Source organism: Mustela lutreola, chromosome 2 (assembly GCF_030435805.1).
Source record: "Mustela lutreola isolate mMusLut2 chromosome 2, mMusLut2.pri, whole genome shotgun sequence".
Taxonomy (NCBI): Eukaryota; Metazoa; Chordata; class Mammalia; order Carnivora; family Mustelidae; genus Mustela; species Mustela lutreola.
The window spans coordinates 11,317,252-11,341,555 of NC_081291.1; the positions used below are offsets into that span (position 1 = coordinate 11,317,252).

At 39.3% G+C, this 24,304-nt stretch overlaps 2 protein-coding genes across 2 annotated transcripts; both read right to left on the minus strand.

The window, feature by feature from the left end:
* Positions 1-247: 247 nt before the first annotated feature.
* On the minus strand, positions 248-1,180 carry LOC131825726 (olfactory receptor-like protein OLF4). Its single transcript, XM_059165131.1, has one exon. It carries the CDS (start codon positions 1,178-1,180, stop codon positions 248-250), a length of 933 nt encoding a protein of 310 aa, XP_059021114.1.
* An 11,540-nt stretch (positions 1,181-12,720) lies between these two features.
* LOC131823666 (olfactory receptor 7A17-like) lies at positions 12,721-17,185 on the minus strand. Its single transcript, XM_059160274.1, has 2 exons — positions 17,135-17,185; positions 12,721-13,656 (listed from the first exon to the last, which is right to left on the minus strand). The coding sequence occupies exon 2, from the start codon at positions 13,651-13,653 to the stop codon at positions 12,721-12,723; it is 933 nt and encodes a 310-aa protein (XP_059016257.1). The 5' UTR covers positions 13,654-13,656; positions 17,135-17,185.
* Positions 17,186-24,304: the final 7,119 nt, after the last annotated feature.

The following is a 24,304-nucleotide window of genomic DNA, read 5'->3' on the forward strand; positions in this document are numbered from 1 at the left end:
GAAAATATTAGGATTATATGAAAATAGACAAAGGGTAACCTGTCTATATATCAGAAAGAGCAGAAGCTTAATAAAGTGAGTTACTTAAATGTATGGAGAAGTTGAATTATTCAAGCAAATGGAAATTCCAGGAAGTAAGAAGTAACAGGTTCTACTTCTACAGACTAATCAAAAAATAGCAGTTCCAGCTTTGAGGCTGTGAGTCCTTCAATCATGGGCACTTCTTCAACCAAAGAACCATTGGCCTTTACATTACTGGAACCCCAGTGATTCTTTTCAGAGCCCTCTTTATGTCTCTGTTCCTCAGGCTATAGATGAAGGGGTTCAGCATGGGTGTGACCACTGTGTACATCACTGAGCCCACAGCACTTGCGTAGGAACTCTGGGTAGCTGCGGAGCTAAGGTACACTCCTAGGCTTGTACTATAAAATAAGAAGACAATGGAGAGGTGAGATGTACAGGTGGAAAATGCTTTATACTTGCCGTGAGCTGATGATATTCTACATATGGAGGAAACGATCTTAAAGTATGAATAAAGGATCCCAGCAAGGGGACCACCACCGAGCACCACAGTTGCAAAATTCATCACCATGTCATTAAGAAATGTATCAGAACAGGCATGCCCAACTACCTGGTTGAGTTCACAGAAAAAATGGGGTATTTCCACCTCTGTACAAAAGGACAGCTGCAACAACATTAAGCTCTGTAATGAGGAATTCAGAACACTGATGACCCAGGACACTAGAACCAGCAGTCCACAGAGCTGAGGGTTCATGATGACCATGTAGTGTAGGGGGTGACAAATGGCCATGAAGCGGTCATAGGCCATCACAGTCAGGAGAAAGTCATCCCAGCCTGCAAAGAGTAAGAAAAAGTACATCTGTGTGATGCAGCCTGCAAAGGTTATGACTTTTCTCCCTGTTTGTATATTCACCAGCATCTTGGGTATGGTGGTGGAGGTGAAACAGATGTCTGCAAAGGACAGGTTGGTCAGGAAGTAGTACATGGGGGTGTGGAGGTGGGAGTCTGAGCTGATGGCCAGGATGATGAGCAGGTTTCCAAACACAGTGATCAGGTACATAGAGAGGAAAAGCCAAAATATGAGGGGCTGCATTTCTGGGTCCTCTGAAAATCCCAGGAGAAGAAACTCTGAAATTCCTGTATCATTGCCTGCTTCCATGTGGTGGAAGTGACTACAAGGAAAGAAAAAAAGAGAACATACAAATGTTAATGTAAATGAGCCTCATTTATTTATTTATTCCTCTTTTTTAACTTTTATTTTATTTTTTTATTTCATTTTTTTAAAAGATTTTATTTATTTATTTGACAGACAGAGATCACAAGTAGGCAGAGAGGCAGGCAGAGATAGAGAGAGAGATAGAGGGAAGCAGGCTTCCTGCGGAGCAGGGAGCCCGATGCGGGGCTGGATCCCAGGACCCTGAGATCATGACCCGAGCCGAAGGCAGCAGCCCAAACCACTGAGCCACACAGGCACCCCTTAACTTTTATTTTAAATGTCAATTAGTTAACCTACAGTGTAAATTTTGTTTCAAGTGCTCAATAGAGTGACTCAACACTTCCATGCATCATATAATTCTCATCACAAGTGCCATCCTTAATCCCCATCATCTATTTCACCCACCCACCCCCACCATCTCCTGTCTGGTAAACATCAGTGTGTTCTCGGTAGTTAAGAGTCTGTTTGTTTCTTGATTTGCCTTTTTCTCTCTTTTGTCTCCAATGCTTATTTCTTTGGTTTCTTAAATTCCACATATGACTGAAATCATATGGCCCTTGTCTTTCTCTGACTCACTTCTTTCACTTAACATAATACTCTCTAGTTCCATCCATGTCATTGCAAATGTGTACACACACACACACACACACACACACACACACACACAAACAAACACACACACCACACATCTTCATCATTCATCTGTTTACTAACACCTTGGCTATTTTCATAGTTTGGCTATTGTAGATTAGATAATGCTGCTAAAATCATCTCAGAGCATGTATCCCTTTTAAATAGTATTTTTGTATTCTTTGCATAAATACCCCAGCAGTGCAATTGTTGGATGATAGAGTTTGGGGTATTTTTTGGTTTTCTTTGTTTGTTTGTTTACATTTTTTATGTATATATATATATTTTTTTTAATTTTTTATTTTTTATAAACATATATTTTTATCCCCAGGGGTACAGGTCTGTGAATCACCAGGTTTACACACTTCACAGCACTCACCAAAGCACATACCCTCCCCAATGTCCATAACCCCACCCCCCTTCTCCCAACCCCCCTCCCCCCAGCAACCCTCAGTTTGTTTTGTGAGATTAAGAGTCACTTATGGTTTGTCTCCCTCCCAATCCCATCTTGTTTCATTGATTCTTCTCCTACCCACTTAAGCTCCCCATGTTGCATCACCACTTCCTCCTATCAGGGAGATCATATGATAGTTGTCTTTCTCTGCTTGACTTATTTCGCTAACAGTGCTCCATGCAATCCATGCCTTCTATAATACCCACCACCTGGTACCCCGACCTCCCAAACCCCGCCCCTTCAAAACCCTCAGATTGTTTTTCAGAGTCCATAGTCTATCATGGTTCACCTCCCCTTCCAATTTCCCCCAAATCCCTTCTCCTCTCTAACTCCCCATGTCCTCCATGCTATTTGTTATGCTCCACAAATAAGTGAAACCATATGATAATTGACTCTCTCTGCTTGACTTATTTCATTCAGCATAATCTCTTCCAGTCCCGTCCATGTCGCTACAAAAGTTGGGTATTCGTCCTTTCTGATGGAGGCATAATACTCCATAGTGTATATGAACCACATCTTCCTTATCCATTCGTCCATTGAAGGGCATCTTGGTTCTTTCCACAGGTTGACCGTGGCCATGCTGCTATAAACATTGGTGTACAAATAGCCCTTCTTTTCACTACATCTGTATCTTTGGGGTAAATACCCAGGAGTGCAATGGCAGGGTCATAGGGGAGCTCTATTTTTAATTTCTTGAGGAATCTCCACACTGTTCTCCAAAGTGGCTGCACCAACTTGCATTCCCACCAACAGTGGAAGAGGGTTCCCCTTTCTCCACATCCTCTCCAACACACGTTGTTTCCTGTCTTGCTAATTTTGGCCATTCTAACTGGTGTAAGGTTTTAATTTGAATCTTCCTGACTGCTAGTTATGATGAACATTTTTTCATGTGTCTGATAGTCATTTGTATGTCTTCATTGGAGAAGTGTCTGTTTATATCTCCTGCCCATTTTTTATATGATTACCTGTTTTGTGTGTGTTGAGTTTGAGAAGTTCTTTGTAGATCCTGAATATTAGCCTTTTTCTGTACTGTCATTTGCAAATATCTTCTACTATTCCGTGGATTGCTTCTTTCTTTTGTTGACTGTTTCCTTTGCTGTGCAGAGCTTTTGGTTTTGATGAAATCCTAAAAGTTCATTTTCACTTTTGTTTCCTTTTCCTTTGGAGACATAACTTGGAAGAAGTTGCTGTGGCTGATATCGAAGAGGTTACTGCCTATGTTCCTCTAGGATTCTGATGGCTTCCTATCTCATGTTGAGGTCTTTCAAACAGGATGCAACAGCACATTAAGAATATTATCCACCACGATCAGGTGAGATTCATCCCTGGGTTACAAGGATGGTTCAACATTCACAAATCCATCAATGTGATAGAACAGATCAATAAGAGAAGAGAGAAGAACCACATGGTCCTCTCAATTGATGCAGAAAAAGCATTTCACAAAATCCAGCATCTGTTTCTGATTAAAACACTTAAAAGTATAGGGATAGAGGGAACATTCCTGAACTTCATCAAATCTATGTATGAAAGACACACAGCAAATATCATCCTCAATGGGGACGTTGAGATCAGGAACACGACAAGGATGCCAACTCTCACCACTCTTGTTCAACATAGTATTAGAAGTCCTAGCAACAGCAATCAGATAACAAAGAGAAATAAAAGGTATCCAAATTGGCAATGAAGAAGTCAAACTCCCTCTCTGCGCAGATGACATGATGCTTTATATGGAAAACCCAAAAGACTCCACCCCAAACTACTGGAACTCATAGAGCAATTCAGCAAGGTGGCAGGATACAAAGTCAATGTACAGGAATCAGTGGCTTTCTTATACACTAACAATGAAAATACAGAAAGGGAAATTAGAGAATCAATTCCATTTACTATAGCACCAAAAACCATAAAATACCTGGGAATAAATCTAACCAAAGAGGTAAAGGAACTGTACTCCAGGAACTACAGAACACTCATGAAAGAAATTGAAAAAGACACAAAAAGATGGAATACCATTCCATGCTCTTGGATCGGAAGAATAAACATTGTTAAAATGTCTATACTGCACTGTGTGTAGTGCAAGAACAATGAATACTGTTATGCTGAAAATAAATAAATTTTTAAAAAAGAGGAACACTTTAAAAAAAGCTGGAGCAAATGATCCTAAAATTTGTATGGAATCAGAAGAGACCCCGAATCGCTACAGAAATGTTGAAAAAAACAAATAAAACTGGCGCCATCATGTTACCTGATTTCAAGCTTTACTACAAAGCTGTGATCACCAAGTCAGCATTGTACTGGCATAAAAACAGACAAATAGACCAGTGGAGCAGAGTAGAGAGCCCAGATATGGACCCTCCACTCTATGGTCAAATAATCTTTGACAAAGCAGAAAAAAATATACAGTGGAAAAAAGACAGTCTCTTCAATAAATGGTGCTGGGAAAATTGGACAGCTATATGTAGAAAAATGAAACTCGACCATTTTCTTACACTGTACACAATGCTAAACTAGAAATGGATAAAAGGTGTCACAGTTTTAATGAGAAATGCTTTCCTGAATTTGGGGAATATATGTTGAGTACTGACCTCTAGACAAAGACCATAGTGGTCTCTGATACAAAAGTCCATACATCCTTTGGGCAAATATATAGTAGTTCACTTGCTGGGTTTTAGGGTAGCTCTATTTTTAACATTTTAAGGAACTTCCATACTGTTTTCCAGAATGTCTGGACCACTTTACATTCCCACCAAAAATGCAAGATGATTCCTCTTTCTCCTCTCCTTTAAAATACCTGTTTTTTTTTTCCCCATGTTTTAATTTTAGCTATTCTGACTGGTGTGAAGTTATATATTATTATTGTTTTGATGTATATTCCCCTGATGATGAGTTATGTTGAGCATCTTTTCATGTATCTGTTAGTCATCTGTTACGTTGTTTGTGGGAAAAATGTCTATTCCTGCCTTCGCCCATTTCTTAACTTGTTTATTTTTGGGAGTGTGTTGAGCTTAATAAGTTCTTAATAGATTTTGGCTACTAATTCTTTATGAAATATGTCACTTGCAAGTATCTTCTCCCATACTATAGATTGCACTACTAGATATTTACCCAAAGCATAGAAAAATACTAATTTGAAGGGGTACGTGAATCCTAATGCTTATAGCAACATTATCAACAATAGCCTAACTATGGAGAAAGCCCAAATATCCACCAACTGATGAATGGATAAAAAAGAGTTTATATATACATACACACACACACACACATTGGAATATTGCTCAGCCAGAGAAAGACAATCACCATATGATTTCACTCATGTGTGAAATATAAGAAACTTAACAAACTAACAGAGTGGGAGAAAAAAAAAACTGTGGTAAAATAGGAAACATTCTTATATATACAGAACAAACTGAGGGGTTTTGGAGGGAGTTGGGTGGGGGATGGGTGAAATAGATGATGGGTATTAAGGAAGGCATTTGTGCTAATGAGCACTCAGTGTTTATGGTGGGGTTAAATCACTAAATTCTACACCTAAAACTACTATTGCACTGTATGTTAACTAAGTGGAATTTAAATAAAAGCATGGATGGAAAAAAAGTCCATACAGTCCAATAATGGAGAAAGAAATACATAATAAAATAAAAAACAATATGTAATGTCAGACAGTGACAGGTTCTGTGAAGGAAAAAATAGGTAGGTACAAAACAGAGTGGGTGGAGAGAATGTTACGTTTTTGTTGTTGTTGTTTTTTTTTTTCTGGGGGTTACACATTTTTTTAATTTATTTTTTATTTTCCGTATAACAGTGTTCATTATTTTTGCACCACACCCAGTGCTCCATGCAATCTGTGCCCTCTATAATACCCACCACCTGGAACCCCGACCTCCCACCTCCCACCCCTTCAAAACCCTCAGATTGTTTTTCAGAGTCAGTAGTCTATCGTGATTCACCTCCCCTTCCAATTTCCCCCAACTCCCTTTTCCTCATTTTTTTTTTTAGATTTTATTTATTTATTTGACAGAGAGAGATCACAAGTAGGCAGAGAGGCAGGCAGAGAGAGAGGAGGAAGCAGGCTCCCTGCTGAGCAGAGAGTACAATGCGGGGCTCGATCCCAGGACCCTGAGATCATGACCTGAGCCGAAGGCAGCGGCTTAACCCACTGAGCCACCCAGGCGCCCCCCTTCTCCTCAATTTAATAAAAATTCAGGAAAACATGCCAAGAGAGTGACATTTTAACAGACACTTCCAGAAAGATTAAGCAGGAGGCAGGAGGATGTCAGGGGTAGGTGGGTGACCAGCAGGGATAACAGAGCAAAGACCCTGCAGAAGGCACTTACCTCAGCTATGCAAATCTCAAACTGTAGTCAGTGGAGTGAGGGAATGAGCAAGAGAGAGACAGATGAGAGGTGGTGGCAGAGAATGTTGAGGAAGGAGGTAGCTTTCCTGCCTCTGATGGGACTTCAGGACACAGGGAGTCCTTCCTTCAGATGGTGTTCTTTGTATTTTATTAATTTTGTTCCATAGTATTCTTTGAATAGACATAGATCCCTTCATTATTTTCATCTGTTCATTAACATTCTGGCATTTAAGGGTCACATGTTGGAGTATCTGAACTCAGAACTATTGCCCTGAGGACTGTTCATGCCCCATAATAATCATTCACACACACACATACACACACACACACACACACACAGGGCACTCTGGTCTCCTGACACTGTGTTACTATCATGCCTTTCTCACCCCCAGCCACAATAATGGTGAAAGAAATGGTATAAGGAAAGTTGTCAAAATCAGATTATCTTCATCCTGAAGAATGTGTAAATGGTACTTAAATTCTAGTTAGTAAGCCTCCCCAAGACAAGGAAACAAGGCTCCATTTTGATATGCTCATACTGTGTCCTGTATTTAAATAAACATAAAAAATAACAAATAGCATGGAGGACATGGGGAGTTAGAGAGGAGAAGGGAGTTGGGGGAAATTGGAAGGGGAGGTGAGTCATGAGAGACTATGGACTCTGAAAAACAATCTGAGGGGTTTGAAGTGGCAGGGGCGGGTGGGAGGCTGGGGTACCAGGTGGTGGGTATTATAGAGGGTACGGATTGCATGGAGCACTGGGTGTGGTGAAAGAATAATGAATACTGTTATGCTGAAAATAAATAAATTTAATTTAAAAAAAAGAGATTATGCTGAGTGAAATAAGTAAAGCAGAGAGAGTCAATTATCATATGGTTTCACTTATTTGTGGAGCACAGCAAATAGCATGGAGGACAAGGGGAGATGGAGAGGAGAAGGGAGTTGGGGGAAATTGGAAGGGTAGGTGAGAGACTATGGACTCTGAAAAACAATCCGAGGGTTTTGAAGGCGCGGGGTATGGGAGGTTGGGGGAACCAGGTGGTGGGTATTAGAGAGGGCACAGATTGCGTGAAGCACTGGGTGTGGTTCAAAAACAATGAATACTGTTAAGCTGAAAAGAAATAATTTTTTTAAATAAAAGAGGTTCAAAAATACAGGAAAGAAATTGACACAAGGGTCAAAAGAGACCTAATAAGCTCAGGGGGTCCCTGAGAGACTGTGATGAGCAGAAAGCATCCCTGGTTCTGGCACCATTCCAGCCCCAGTCAGCATGCCCTGATGCCCAGAATAATTAACAAAGCAGGAAAGTAACAATATATCTGAATAAGAAAAGACTGGTATTTTTATGATATCAAGACATTTTACTGATTGACTATCCCTCTAGAAAAACAAGCAAAGGGAATAAACTTGCAATTTACAAAAGAAAATACACAGTGTAGCACACAATGTAGGACAATAGAAGGGAAATTTTAAAGATGAAATAATAAAAGACTTCCTAATGATTTTAAGTGCAAAAGGTTTGGAATCAGAAAAACAGGTTTTGAACATCAGTTCTTCCATATATAAGATGCTTGAACTTTGGAGAGACAACCAATCCATTCCAAATGTGAATGTCCTCACTCAAATAGTGGGGATAGCAATATCCATCCACCTTGCTGTCTAGGGTGGCAGACAGCATTAGTCACTACATGCAAGAAGCTTACAGTACAGTTCCTCCCTGTGAGTAAATGAGTTATTTTCACCAATGAACAGATTTGGTTGAGTTTTCTCTTCTTTTCATAAATGTCACCATCATTTACACATCTCTTGATAATGAAGCATTACGAAGCGAAGCTAGTGAGCACACCCCTTTTTGCATATGAAACACAAAGTTTTTATGTGAATACTTACCTTGACAGAAGATGCTGAGAAATTCATGTCTCAGGAACTGCTGTTGCAATGGAATAGTTACCTGCATGAGTCTGGGGCTTTCTATAAATGCAGAACATGCTAAAAAACACCACGTCTTAAAATGTTCTCTGCATATGCCTCAGATCTCAACACTCTGTTTTCCTGCTCCCCTGCTGAAAACCCCTTTGATATGTTCTAATTTCACTGAACCACATTAGGTCCCCCAGTCCCTTCCCCTGTCTCATCCAATGAGTCTTCCATTCCCACCACATATTGTCATCAATGATGCCTGTGTTGCTGGATCCAATGGACACTTCTCTTTTGAGCACACTACATAAATTAATTATAAATGAATGTACCAAGTCTCAGGTGACCTCAGAAAATGTTCTCTGGTTTCATTCTCTCTGGTCCTCTCCTAAATAATTGCTGAGCTCTGAGACTCACCTGGGTGGGATTTATGAAATGAAAGTCTCTGTGTGGAAGTCCCAATTCTTCCCTGGATGGTTGATTATGAAGACCAAAGTTCTGTTCCCAGACAGAATGGCAGGAAGCAGTGAAGCATGGGTCCCCCAGCCAGACTTAGGAACACAAAAGCAAAAACCATGTCCTGTCCAGTCCAAGGCTTCACTTGCTGAGGTTCCGCAGCAGATGAGACACTTGGAGCTCTCTATGTTTGCTCATTAGGCACTGTTTCCATTGTGACTCCCACCTCAGAGCACTGTGTTCCCCCTGTGGCACTGGTCTGGAGAGAAAGGAAACTTGTCCTGCTGATTCTTCTCCTGGGAGACCAGATTAGAAGTCAGGTGAATCCAGTTCTGTATTCCTCTTTCTCATGACATTACCTGCCTTCCAGAGTTCTAACCTCCTGGCACTTTCCCTTAACTTTGAGATGATATTGAATTTATTTAGTTGAGGGTGTGCTTTACCTTTTATAGCTTTGGGATGCTAATAAATGAGTGATGTGACCCTCTTCATGTGTGGTTTGGAGAGAAAAGTCTAAGTACTCACCCTAGAGACCAAAACAAATTTTGTGTTTGATTCTCCAAAGTGTGGGCTCCTGAGATGACATCAAGCATACCTCTGAAAAGGACTTTTAGTAGACAGAATAAAATCACCAAATATTTCCACATCTTAATCTACAGAATCTGTGGATATGTCTTGTGTCATGGCATGGGAGAATTGAGGTTGCAAATGGTATTAACATTACTAGTCAGCTGACCCTAGCATAAAGTTATTCTGATTAGCCAGGTGGACCTGATAGATCAAAAGGGTCCTCCAACTGTGGAAGAGGAAGGTAGAAGATTTGGAGTCACATAGAGATTTTGAGATGTTATGTTGCTGACTTTGAAGCTAAAGGGAGGGCACATGAATCAGGGTTTAAAGGTGGCTCTACAGTTGGAACAGGTGAGAAAACCTCTTCTCCCCAGACCTCCAGAATGAACTCTTCTCTACAGACAGAGTGACTTTAGCCCAGGGAGACCTATTTCAGACTTGTGACTTCCAGAACTATCAGAAAATAAACAAATTTGTTTTCAATCAGCAGCATGGTCATTTGTTACAACCATACAACAATCTAATCCAGACATTAATCCAATAACACTTTGTTCAAGGGAAATAATTCAGCTTTGGCTTTATTTATTTATATTATCTTGGATAAGGTTATACTGTGTTGATGTCCTACTTCGAGTAGAAAAAGGAATCTGAGGTCACTTTCGAGTTCTTCAACCCCAGCAGCTGGTACAGAAAATTTCCCATGCCATGAGCCATGCTGACTTGCAGCTATTAACATAGAAACAGTGAATCCTTAAGGCGATTTCTTCTCTTTTATATCTTTGTGTCTAATTTTTTACATACTTTAACTTTCACACTAATCTAAATATTCATTATTTTCATTCTTATCCTCTCCCAATTTCCTTCAAGTTTATCTGTGACAGAAAAGATCAACAATAATGGGTCTATGTGTGTGCATATGAGCACCCATATGTATAAAAATGCACATTACATACACCTCCCCATTGAAGAATTTTGTAGAGATCTACAAAATATGAACACACCTCCATTGTTTATTAGTCACAATATCTCTCTGAAATTAGTTTTATTATCCCCATATTATCTTCAGAAATAAGAAAACTGAGGCTCAGGGGCATTAAATTTTAATAAGTTATGGAACAAAGTAGTTAAAGCTTAGTGTGCACTTTCTGGAGTTATATAGACACAGAATTGTTTGGTATGTCCTCTCTGCATAAAACAGTATACTTTAAAAAAAAAAAACATTTTTTACTGAAGTGTAGCTGACAAAAAGTTACATTTGTTTCTGGTGTGCAACTTAGTGGTCCAACCGACAACTCTTTATGTTACACTGTGTTCACCACAAATGTCAAGCTTATACTTTAAATAGGTGCTGCTTGTTATATACTATTAGACTTCAGTGATACAGTTGAAAGGTAGGAGTCTAGAAAAGCATGGCTGAGGGTAGGTTCTACAGCACTGGCATAGCTGATTCACACTGAACAGGGATGGACAATATCTCTCCTAACAAGAAAGAAAGCAAAGTGTCTATAAGGGTATGGGAAAAATAAAATTAAATTAAGGCAATTCACCTTGGGCATGCCTGCTCTAAATCAGTATCTGGTGCTGATTGTATACTCAAAGTACTCTTTCCCAAAGAATGAACAATGCCCAACGTAGAAGATAGGAAATCATAAAAAAAAAAAAAAAAAAAAAAAAAAAAAGAACTGCTTGTGTTGTTATAAGAAGAAGGTTTTGAAATTTTGCATCATCATATTTAGGTTATCCTGACACCAAGAATATACGTGGCCCATCTATTTGTTTGAACTTGTCTTTCCATCGTGCTCCACCAGGAGATACAAACTTGAACATCTGAGTTTGCAGTGTCTGTGGTAGGCTTTCTGGACAGGGAGCAGACTGACAGAATAAAAGCAGGAAACAGGTTCAAAAAAACAAGAGTTTCTTTGTTGAGTAATTGCCTGACTTTAACATTTTGGTCATAATGTAAGTGCCTGACCTGAAGCTTTTGATTTCTGAGGCATGCATTTCAAAGGCAATCAGGTTGAGTAACCTCACTATCCAGTGTGGGACACAATTACCAGATAAGCCCTTGTGCTGTGCTGCCCAGTCCTGAAGGACCTCTTCAAAAAGCCCTGGGTAACCTCCATATTGACACATGATTGACACTGACTTTCCCCATTTTGCACCCAAATTCTAATCATATAAAAATCTCCAATAAAGTGTGAATCCACAAACTCCTAACCACTCTGGCCATGGATCCTAATAAAGGTTGATCCCTCAGAGAGGCTCTGCCTCTCCCTCTCAAAGGATCTGTCTACCTCTGAGACCTACCTGAATGGCCTTCGAAATCCCTCATGCACTCTAGGACCTGTGATTAATAATCCTGGTTTTGTTGGAGTTCTCTGATGGGTGTTGCTGAGTTGTGTCTTGCAGTCACAGTAAGAACCCAAGGTCTGGTCCAGCCAGAGCAAAGGCTCTGGTCAGGGAAGCATCTGTGGGAATGTCCCCAAGCACAGGGGTGTGGGAGAGTGCCTGGGCTTTCCTAGCCTGAGCATCCCTGCCAGGAGCCTGAGACTTAAACAGAACAGTATTAGAGTCCTCCTTACCAGGAAGAGGATTGAGGATATGATGTAAAAAGCCTGACAGACTCAAGGTGAAACCTATGGTTTTGTTTTTTCATCTACAAATATTTTACGTGAAAGACTTAGTGGTCAAATGTAGTTAGTTCCAAATGAAGAATGCAACTCATGACTATTCTTTTGGGAAATCTAGGGAAAATTTACTTGGCATGATATAAATCATTTGAAATGAAATTGTTTTTAAGAAATCCAACTTGTACCATGTAAGATACAGAAATTCCCAGGCATTTGTGACAAGGTTCAGGAAAATATTGGGATTGTATAAAAGTGGGAAAAGTAGAATACTGTTGACATCACACAGAACAGAAGGTTAATAAGTGAGTTACTTAAATGTGTGGAAAACTTGAACTCAAAGAATTGGAAATTCCAGGAAAAAAACAGAAGGTGCAGATTCCACTTTCCTAGTTGGATAAAAGAATAGTAGTTCCTGGCTATGAGACTGTGAGCCCTGAAATCATGGGCACTTCTTCAACCAAAGAACCATTGGCCTTTACATTACTGGAACCCCAGTGATTCTTTTCAGAGCCCTCTTTATGTCTCTGTTCCTCAGACTATAGATGAAGGGGTTCAGCATGGGTGTGACCACCGTGTACATCACTGAGGCTACTGCACTTGCATGGGAGCTCTGGGTAGCTGCAGAGCTAAGGTACACTCCCAGGCTTGTACAATAAAATAAGGAGACAACAGAGAGGTGAGATGTACAGGTGGAAAATGCTTTATACTTGCCCTGAGCTGATGGTATTCTACGTATGGAGGAAACAATCTTAGAATATGAATAAAGGATCCCAGCAAGGGGACCACCGCCAAGCAGCAGAATTCCCAAATTCATCACCATGTCATTAAGAAATGTATCAGAACAGGCATGCCCAACTACCTGGTTGAGTTCACAAAAAAAATGGGGGATTTCCACTTCTGCACAGAAGGACAGCCGCAACAATATCAAGCTCTGTAACAAGGAATTCAGAACACTGATGACCCAGGACACCAGAATCAGCAGTCCACAGAGCTGGGGTTTCATGATGACCGTGTAGTGCAAGGGGTGACAGATGGCCACGAAGCGGTCATAGGCCATTACAGTCAGGAGAAAGTCATCCCAGTCTGCAAAAAGTATGAAAAAATACATCTGTGTGATGCAACCTGCATAAGTTATGACTTTGCTCTGAGTCTGGATGTTCCACAGCATCTTGGGGATGGTGCTGGAGGTAAAACAGATATCCACAAAGGACAGGTTGGCCAGGAAGAAGTACATGGGTGTGTGGAGGTGGGAATCAGAGCTGACAGCCAGGATGATGAGTACGTTTCCAAGCACAGTGATCAAGTACATAGAGAGGAAAAGCCCAAATATGAGGGGCTGCTGTTCTGGGTCCTCTGAAAACCCCAGAAGAAGAAACTCTGAAATTCCTGTACCATTGTCTGCTTCCATGTAGTGGTGGTGACTACAAGAAAAGAAAAGAAAAGAAAACATTAAAGTTTTCAAGCCTTCTTTTATTTATTTTAACCTTTATTTTTCATTTTTAAAGTTTTTCTTTAAGTGTCAGTTAGTTAACCAACAGTGTAATATTTGTTTCAAGTGTACAATACAGTGATTCAGCACTTCCATACCATGCCAGGTGCTCATCACAAGTCCCCTCTTCAATGCCCATCTCCCATGTCATCCATGCACCACCACCTCCCCTCTGGTAACCAGAAGGATGTTCTCTGTAGTTAAGAGTCTCTTTCCTGCTTTTTCTCCTTTCTTTTATTTCTCCTATTTTTTTTAAAGATTTTATTTGACAGAGAGAAATCACAAGTAGACAGAGAGGCAGGCAGAGGGAGAGAGAGGGAAAAAGGCTCCCTGCCAAGCAGAGAGCCTGATGCAGGACTCGATCCCAGGACCCTGAGATCATGACCTGAACCGAAGGCAGCGGCTTAACCCACTGAGCCACCCAGGCGCCCCTATTTCTCCTATTCTTATTTGTTTTGTTTTTTAAATTCCACATACGACCAAAACCTTATGACACTTGTCTTTCTCTGACTAACTCCTTTCACTTAGCATAATACTCTCTAGCTTCATCCATGTTATTGCAAATGGCAAAATTTCATTTTGTTTTATGAATGAGTAATATTCCATGGATATATATATCACCCGCATCTTCTTTATCATTCACCTATTGACTAACACCTGGGCTGTTTCCATAGTTTGGCTATTGTGGATAGTGCTGCTAAAAACATTCCATGCATGTATGCCTTTGAATTAGTATTTTGTATTCTTTGAATAAATACCTGGCATTGAAATTGCTGGATCATAGGGCAGTTCTATTTTTAACTTTTTGAGGTAATTCCATGCTGTTTTCTAGAATGGCTGCACCTTTTTGCATTCCCAAAAAAAGGCAAGAGTGTTCCCTTTTTCCACATTCTCACCAATCACTCTTATTTCTCGTGTTGTTGATTTTAGCCATCCTGACTGGTGTGAGGTAATTCTGCTGCCTTATGACCCTGCAATTGCACTACTGGGTATTTACCCCAAAGATACAGATGAAGTGAAAGGAAGGGCCATCTGTACCCAATGTTCATAGCAGCAATGGCCACAGTTGCCAAAGTGGAAAGAACCGAGATGCTCTTCAATGGATGAATGGATAAGAAAGATGTGGTCCATATACACTACGAAGTATTATGCCTCCATCAGAAAGGATGGATACCCAACTTTTGTATCAACATGGATGGGACTGGAAGAGATTATGCTGAGTAAAATAAGTCAAGGAGAGAAAGTCAATTATCATATGGTTTCACTTATTTATGGAGCATAAGGAATAACATGGAGGACATGGGGAGATGGAGACAAGTGGGTTGGGGGAAATTGGAGGGGAAGATGAAGCATGAGAGTCTGTGGACTCTGAGAAACAAACTGAGGGTTTTGGAAGGGAGGAGGTGGGAGGTTAGGAGAGCTTGGTGGTGGGTATTATGGAGGGCATGTATTGCATGGAGCCCTGGGTGTGGTGCATAAACAATGAATTCTAAAACACTGAAAAGAAATTTTAAAAATAAATAAATAAAATTTTAAAAAATCAATGCACAGGAATCAGTTGCATTTCTATACACTAACAATGTAACTGAAGAAAGAGAAATTAAGGAATCAGTTCCATTTACAACAGCTCCAAAAACCATAAGATACCCAGGAATAAACCTAACAAAAGAGGTAAGGGATCTGCACTCTAGAAAATCAGAACTCTTATGAAAAAAATTGAAGAAAACACAAAAAAATGGGAAAAATAATTCAGGCTCATGGGTTGAAAGAATAAACATGTGAAAATGTCTATGCTGCCCAGACCAATTTACACTCTCATTGCCATCCCTATTAAAATACCATTTTCATTTTTCAAAGAGCTGGAACAAACAATCTTAAAATTTGTATGAAACCAGAAAAGACCCCTAATTGCCAAGGGAATAATGAAAAAGAAAAACAAAGCTGGGACTCCCATGGTGCCTGCTTTCAAGCAACATTACAAAGCTGTGATCATCCAGATAGCATGGTACTGGCACAAAAACAGACACATAAACCAGTGGAATAGAATAGAGAGCCAGAAATGGACCCTCAACTTTATGGTCAAATAATCTTCAACAAAGCAGGGGGAAAAAATCCAATGGAAAAAGATAGTCTTTTCAAAAAATGGTGTTGGTGGGGGGAGCCTAGGTGGCTCATTGGGTTAAGCCTCTGTCTTTGGCTCAGGTCATGATCTCAGAGTCCTGGGATCAAGCCCCGCATCGGGCTCTCTGCTGAGCAGGGAGCCTGCTTCCTCCTCTCTCTATCTGCCTGCCTCTCTGCCTACTTGTGATCTGCCTGTCAAATAAATAAATAAAATCTTTTTAAAAAATGGTGTTAGAAAAATTGGACAGTTATATACAGAATAATGAAACTAGACCATTCTCCTACACCATATACAAAGATAAACTATAAAGGGATGGAAGACCTCAATGTGAGATAGGAATCTGTCAAAATCCTAGGGGAGAACATAGGCAATAACCTCTTTGACCTTGGCCATAGAACTTCTTTCATGACACGTTTCTAAAGACAAGGGAAACAAAAGCAAAAATGAACTTTTGGGATTTCCTCAAGATAAGCTTTTGCACAGCAAAGGAAACAGTCAACAAAGCTAAGAGACAATCCACAGAATGTGAAAATATATTTGCAAATGACATTTCAGATAAAGGGCTGGTATCCAAGGTCTGGAAAGAACTTCTCACAGTCAAAAAACAAATAATCCAGTTAAGAAATGAGCATAAGACATAAAGAGATGCTCCTCCAAAGAAGATATACAAATGCCTTGCAGACACATGAGAAAATGTTCAACATAGCTAGCCATCAGGGGAATATAAATCAAAACCACAACAAGCCCCTCAGGTTGTTTTTCAGAAGTGGCAGGGGGGTGGGAGGTTGGGGTACCAGGTGGTGGCTATTATAGAGGGCACGCATTGCAGGGAGCACTGAGTGTGGTGAAAAAATAATGAATACTGTTATGCTGAAAATAAATAAATTTAAAAAAAAACAACAAAACACCACCCTACACCAGTTAGAATGGCAAAAATTAACAAGGCAGGAAACTACAAATTTTGGCAAGGTTGTGGAGAATGTGGAACCCTCTTACACTGTTGGTGGGAAAGCAAGCTGATATAGCCAATTTGGAAAACAGTGTGGATGTTCCTCAAGCTAAAACTTAGGGTACCCTATGATACATTGATTGCACTACTAGTTATTTACCCTAAAGATACAGACATAGTAAAAAAGAAAGGGGCACATGCACTCCAATGTTCATAGCAGCAATCTCCACGATAGTAAAACTATGGAAGGAGCCAAGCTGTCCTTCAACAGATGAATGGATAAAGATATATGATATAGATATAGATATAGATATAGATCTAAAATAGATAAAAATAGATACAGATATAAAATAAAGAAAAATATATATGTGTTCATATTTACAATGCAATATTACTCAGCCATCAGAAAGGATGAATATGCACAACTTGCATCTAAATGAATGTAACTGGAGGAGATTATGCTCAGTGAAATATGTCAAGAAGAGAATGACAACTATCATATGGTTTCACTCATATGTGGAACATAAGGAAGAACACAGAAGACCACAGGGAAAGGGAGGGAAAACTGAATGGGAAGAAATCAGTGAGGGAGATAAACCATAAGAGACTCTGGACTCAGGAAAACAAACTGAGGGTTTCAAAAGGGAGAGGTGTTGGGGGATGTGGTAGCCAGGAGATGTTATTAAGGAGGGCACATGTTGTGATGAGCAGTAGGTGTTATATGCAACAATTGAATCATTGAACACTACAACAAAAAGTAATGATGTTGTATATGCTGGATAACTGAACATAATTAATAAAAATGAAAAAAATGCAAAAAAATAAGCTAAAAAAATAAAATAAAATTTTTAAATAAAAAAAAATAATAAATAATTTTTTAAAATAAGCTAAAAAGTAAAAATAAATAAATAAATACACAAAGAAAAATAAGTCCATATACTCCAATGACAGAGAACAATATATATATAAATATATAATTATATAATGATATATATATTTATATAAAAGATGTATATTTATAATAAAATATATTGTATATATTTATATATGTGTGTATATATATGTATATATATGTAAAATCATATACCATTTCAGATAGTGACAGGTGATAGGAAGGAAAATATATCTTTATAAAATGGATTGGATTGGAAGGGTGCTAAGTTTTAACTGGCATTCAGGAAGACCTGCCAAGAAGCTGACATTTTAACAGAGGCTTCCAGGAAACTAAGCAGGCAGTATAAGGATATCCAGGGGAGGTGTGTGCCCTGCAGGGATAACGGAGCAAAGACCTGCAGAAAGCACTTACTTTAGCTATGAAAATCTCAAAATGTAGTCAGTGTGGTGAGGAAATGAGCAAGAGGTAGAGTGATGACAGGTGGTGGCAGAGAATGTTGAGGAAGGAAGTGGCTTCCTGCCACTGATGGGACTTCAAGCCACAGAGAGTCCTTCCTTCATATGGTGTTCTGTTCACAGAATACCTTGTGTGGGAATACCCTTCCTTATTTCCATTTGTTGGTGAACATTCTGGCATTTAGGGACCACTTACTAGACTATATGAACTCTGGTACCATTGTCCTGAGCACTGTTCATGCCCCACAACACACATGCACACACAGATGCACCCACAAACCACACACACTCACACACACACACACACACATGCACTGTGGTCTCCTGGCACTGCATTATTATTATGCTTTTTAGCCACTAGTGACAAAATTGTTGAAAGAAATGGTACAAGGCAAGCTGTCAACATCAGGTTACTTTCACCCTGAAGGAATGTGTAACTAATATTTAAATTCTGGTTAGTAAGCCTCCCATAGACATGGAAATATGGGCCTCCATTTCAATACAATTACATTGTATCCTTTAAATACAATTACAATTACAATTACAATATCCTTTAAATACAAAACAGTTCAAAAAAAAAAAAAAAACACAGAGAAGAAGGCAATCGACATAAGGGGTAAAGGAGATCTAATAAGCTCAGGCATCTCTGAGAGACTGTCATGAGCAGAAAGTTTCCGTGGTTCTGGCAGCAATCCAGCCCCAGTTCATATCCCCTAATGCCCAGAATAATTAAAAAGGCAGAAAACAAATAAGAACAGAGTGATATTTTTATGACATCAAGACATTTTACTGCTTGGATATCCCTCCAGAAAAATGAGCAAAGGGAATAAACCTGAAATTTACAATGTATGACAAATATATAGAAAATATACAATGTATGACAACAGAAGGGGATTTTTATTTTTTACAATATTTAAAAAGATTTTATTTAGTTAGTTATTTATTTATTTGACAGAGAGAGTGTGAGTGAGTGAGAGAGTGCAAGCTCCAGAGAGCACCAGCAGCAGTGTGGGGAGAGGGAGAAGCATGTTCCCAGCTAAGCAGGGAACCTGACATGGGGCTAGATCCCAGGACCTTGGGATCATGACCTGGGCTGAAGGCAGATGCTTAACCTACTGAGCCACCCAGACACCCCAAGAGGATTTTAAATATGAAATTATGAAAGACTTTTCTGAATGATATTAAGTGCAAAATGTTTGGAATCAGAAAACCAGGCTTTGAATATCAGATCTACCAAAATACAATATTTAAACTTGGGAGACACAACTAATCCATTCCAAATGTGAATACCCTTACTCAAATAGTGGGAATAACACTATCCACCTTCCTAGGGTGGCAGACAGCGTTAGTCACTACAAGTAAGAAGCATACAGTATAGTTCCTCCCTGTGAGTAAACGAGTTATTTTCACCAGTGAACAGATTTATCTGAGTTTTCTCTTCTATCTCATCGATGTCTCCATCGTTTACACCTCTTGGTAAGGAAGTATTACAGAGTAAAGCTAGTTAACATATCCTTTTTTGCTATGAAACACGAATTTTTTATTTGAATACTCACTTTGAGAGAAGATGCTGAGAAATGCACATCTCAGGAACTGCTGTTGTAAGAGAATAGCTACCTGCGTGGGTCTGGGTCTTTCTATAAATGCAGAACATGCTCAAAACCACCACATCTTAAAAAGCTCACTGCAAACATCTCCAATCCTAATATTCTGTTCTCCTGCTCCCCTCTGTTGAAAAACTCTTGGGTTATGTTCTAATTTTGCTGGAACCATTTTAGGACGCCCATTCCATCCTCTGTCTCATCCAAATTGACTTCTCTTCCCACCTTGTACTGCTAACAATGATGCCTGTATTGCTGAATCCAATGGACATTTCTCTTTTGAACACATTATATAAATAATTTTAAATGAGTCTAGCTAGTCTCAGGTGACCTCAGGCAGAAGTTCTCAGATTCCTTTCTCCCTGCTCCTTTCTTGAAATACCTGCTGAGATCTCATATTTACCTGGTGGGGTCTCTAAGATGAAAGTCTCTGTGGAGAACTGAATTCCTCCCTGGATGGTTGATGATGGAGATCAAAGCTCTTTTCCCAGACAGGCCAGCAGGGAGCAGTGCAACATGGGTCCCCCAGCCAGACTAAGGAAGACAAAAATAACCATGTCCTTGCCAGTCCAAGGTTTCACATGCTGAGGTTTTGCAGCAGAAGATATATTTACAGCTCCCTGTGTCTGCTCATTAGGCACTGTTTCCATTGTTATTCCCACCTCAGAGTGCTTTATTCCCTGTGGGACACTGGCCTGGACAGAAAGGAAATTTTTCCTGCTGATACACTGTTCCTGGAGGATCAAAGTAGAAGTCAGGTGAATCCAGTTATATATGCACATTCTCATGAACTTGCCTGACTTCCTTGCATTTTACCTTAACCTTGAGATATTTTTATTAGCCCAATATCTTCCTGAAATTAGTTTTATTATCCCACTGCTGAGGGTCAGGGGACTCAAGTTTTAATAAGTTACATAACCAAGTAGTTAAAGGTTATTGTATACTTTCTGAATTATCTACAATTGGAATCATTTAGAATGTGCTCCTAAGTTTTGTACACCTACTTTAATTCAGCAAATGGTATACTTTATTAATTTTTTAAATTAAAGGATAGTTGACATACAAAGTTACATTAGTTTCAGGTGTACAACATGATTATTCAACCTATAACTCCTTATGTCATGCTCTGCTTGCCACATGTGCCAAACTCTATACTTTAAGTAGGTGCAGTTTACTATGTATGATCATTCTTCAATGATACATTTGAAAGAAGAAAGTCTAGTGGAACATGTCTGAAGGTAGATTCTAGAGCACTGGTATAGATGATTCACATCAAATGGGATGGATGATCTCTCTTTTTTAAAAATTTAATTTAATTTTCTCAGTGTTCCAAGATTCATTGTTTATGCACCATACCCAGTGCATCGTGCAATACATGCCCTCCTTAATACCCACCACCATGCTCACCTAACACCCTGCTCCCCTCCCCTCCAAACCCCTTAGTTTGTTTCTCAGAGTCCATGGCCTCTGATGATTCATCTTCCCCTCCCATTTCCCCAACTCACTTTTCCTTTCCTTCTCCTAATGTCCTCCATGTTATTCTTTATGTTCCACAACTAAATGAAACCATATGATAATTGACTTTCTCTGCTTGACTTATTTCACCCAGCATAATCTCCTCCAGTCACATCCATATTGATACAAAAGTTGGGTATTCATCTTTTCTGATGGAGGTGTAATACTCAATTATATATGTGGACCACATCTTCTTTATCCATTTGTCTGTTGAAGGGCATCTTGGCTCTTTCCACAATTTGACTTCTATGGACATTGCTGCTATGAACATTGTGGTGCATATGGCCCTTCTTTTCACTATATTTGTGGAAGACATCTCTTTTAACTAGAAAGAAAACAAAGTGTCTATAAGGATATATGACCAATTAAATTAAATTAATACAATTCACATTTACTATGCCTGATCTAGATCATTTCCAAGTACCAATTTTGTATTTAAAAGAACATGAAAAGAAAAAATGAAGCCCAACATGAGTAAAGGAGAGGAAATAATAAAGATCAAAGCAGAAACACATGATACTGAGACTAAGAAAAGCAATGGAAAAGGTTCAATGCAACCAAGACCTTGTTCTTAAAAAGTGATGAACTTTAGATGAATTGGACCACTCTCCAAAGAAAAATGATGAATTTTTATTAAAATGAAAATTTTCAGAAAAGAAAAGAGAAATGACACAAATAAAACAAAAAATGAGAAAGGAGAAGTAACAACTGATGCCACAGAAATATGCACAATTATGAGATTACCATGCAAAAGTGTTTGCCAAAAAGGTGGATAACTAGAACAATTGATAAAGTCCTAGAAACATATGATCTTCTAAAACAGAACCAGGAATAAATGAAAATGTCAACAGATCAATTATAAGTAGTAAAATTGAATTGGTAATGAAGAAACCACCCAGAAGTACAAGTTTAAGGCGAGATAGATTCACAGGGGAAGTCTACCAGACATTCCAACTTGCATTCCCACCAACAGTGTAAGAGGGCTCCCCTTTCTCCACATACTCTCCGACACATGTTGTTTCCTGTCTTGCTAATTTTGGCCATTCTAACTGGTGTAAAGTTATATCTCAATGTAGTTTTAATTTGAATCTCCCTGATGGCTAGTGATGATGAACATTTTTTCATGTGTCTGATAGCCATTTGTATGTCTTTATTGGAGAAGTGTCTGTCCATATCTTCTGCCCATTTTTTGATATGATTTTCTGTTTTGTGTGTGTTGAGTTTGAGGAGTTCATTATAGATCCTGGATATCAACCTTTTGTCTGTACTGTCATTGGCAAATATCTTCTCCCATTCCGTGGGTTGCCTCTTTGTTTTCTTGACTGTTTCCTTTGCTGTGCAGAAGCTTTTGATTTTGATGAAGTCCCGAAAGTTCCTCTTTGCTTTTGTTTCCTTTGCCTTTGGAGACATATCTTGAAAGAAGTGGCTGTGGCTGATATCAAAGAGATTACTGCCTATTTTCTCCTTTAGGATTCTGATGGATTCCTGTCTCACATTGAGGTCCTTTATCCATTTTGAGTTTATCTTTGTGTATGGTGTAAGAGAATAGTCCAGTTTCATTCTTCTACATATAGCTGTCCAGTTTTCTCAGCACCATTTATTGAAGAGACTGTCTTTTTTCCACTGTATATGTTTTCCTGTTTTGTCAAAGATTATTTGACCATAGAGTTGAGGGCCCATATCTGGGCTCTCTACTCTGTTCCACTGGTCTATGTGTCTGTTTTTATGCCAGTACCATGCTGTCTTGGTGATCATAGCTTTGTAGTAAAGCTTGGTGCATCCTCTTTGGAGAACAGTGTGGAGATTCCTCAAGAAATTAAAAATACAACTTCCCTATGACCCTGCCATTGCACTACTGGGTATTTACCCCAAAGATACAGATGTAGTGAAAAGAAGGGCCATCTGTACCCCAATGTTTATAGCAGCAATGGCCATGGTCGTCAAACTGTGGAAAGAACCAAGATGCCCTTCAATGGACGAATGGATAAGGAAGATGTGGTCCATATGCACTATGGAGTATTATGCCTCCATCAGAAAGGACGAATACCCAACTTTTGTAGCAACATGGACGAGACTGGAAGAGATTATGCTGAGTGTAATAAGTCAAGCAGAGAGAGTCAATTATCATATGGTTTCACTTATTTGTGGAGCATAACAAATAGCATGGAGGACATGGGGAGTTAGAGAGGAGAAGGGAGTTGGGGGAAATTGGAAGGGGAGGTGAACCATGAGAGACTATGGACTCTGAAAAACAATATGAGGGGTTTCAAGGGGTGGGGGGTGGGAGGTCGGGGTACCAGGTGGTGGGTATTATAGAGGGCACAGATTGCATGGAGCACTGGGTGTGGTGAAAAAATAATGAATACTGTTATGCTGAAAATAAAAAAATAAATTTAAAAAAAGTATTAATACCTACTGATGTCAAAACTTTCAAAAAACAAGAGGAAGGAAAGTTTACAAATGTATCACAAAACAAACTGAGGATTGCTCAGGGCTGGTGAGGAAAGGGTAGGGTGGCTGGGTTATGAACATCGGGGAGGGTATGTGCTATGTTGTGTGCTGTGAATTGTCTAAGACTGATGATTCACGGGCCTGTACCCCTGAATCAAATAATACATTATATGTTAATTAAGAAAAGCCAATATATTGTATAAGGCCAGCCTTACTCTGATAGGAGAATGATACTAAGATACCTCAAAAAGAGAAAACTATAGACCAACATCCCTGATGAAGATGCAAAAATCCTCAATAAAATTTTAGCAAACCTATACAATACATTAGAGGGAATCTTCACCATGATCAGGTGGGACTTATTTCAAGAATGTAAGAATGTTTAAATATTTGTGCATCAATCAGTGTCATATACCACATCAACACAGTGAAGACTGAAAAACATATGATAATCTCAATAGTTTTAGAAAAAGCGTTGGAGAAGACTTAACTTTCATTCATGATAAAAACTGTCAACAAGGTAGAGATAGATAGAACATACCTCAACAAAATAAGGGACTTACATGAATAACCGACAGCTAA

Bases quoted from the DNA above. Each gene is read 5' to 3' on its own strand.
- LOC131825726 (XM_059165131.1), bottom strand. From the start codon at position 1,180: ATGGAAGCAGGCAATGATACAGGAATTTCAGAGTTTCTTCTCCTGGGA.
- LOC131823666 (XM_059160274.1), bottom strand. From the start codon at position 13,653: ATGGAAGCAGACAATGGTACAGGAATTTCAGAGTTTCTTCTTCTGGGG.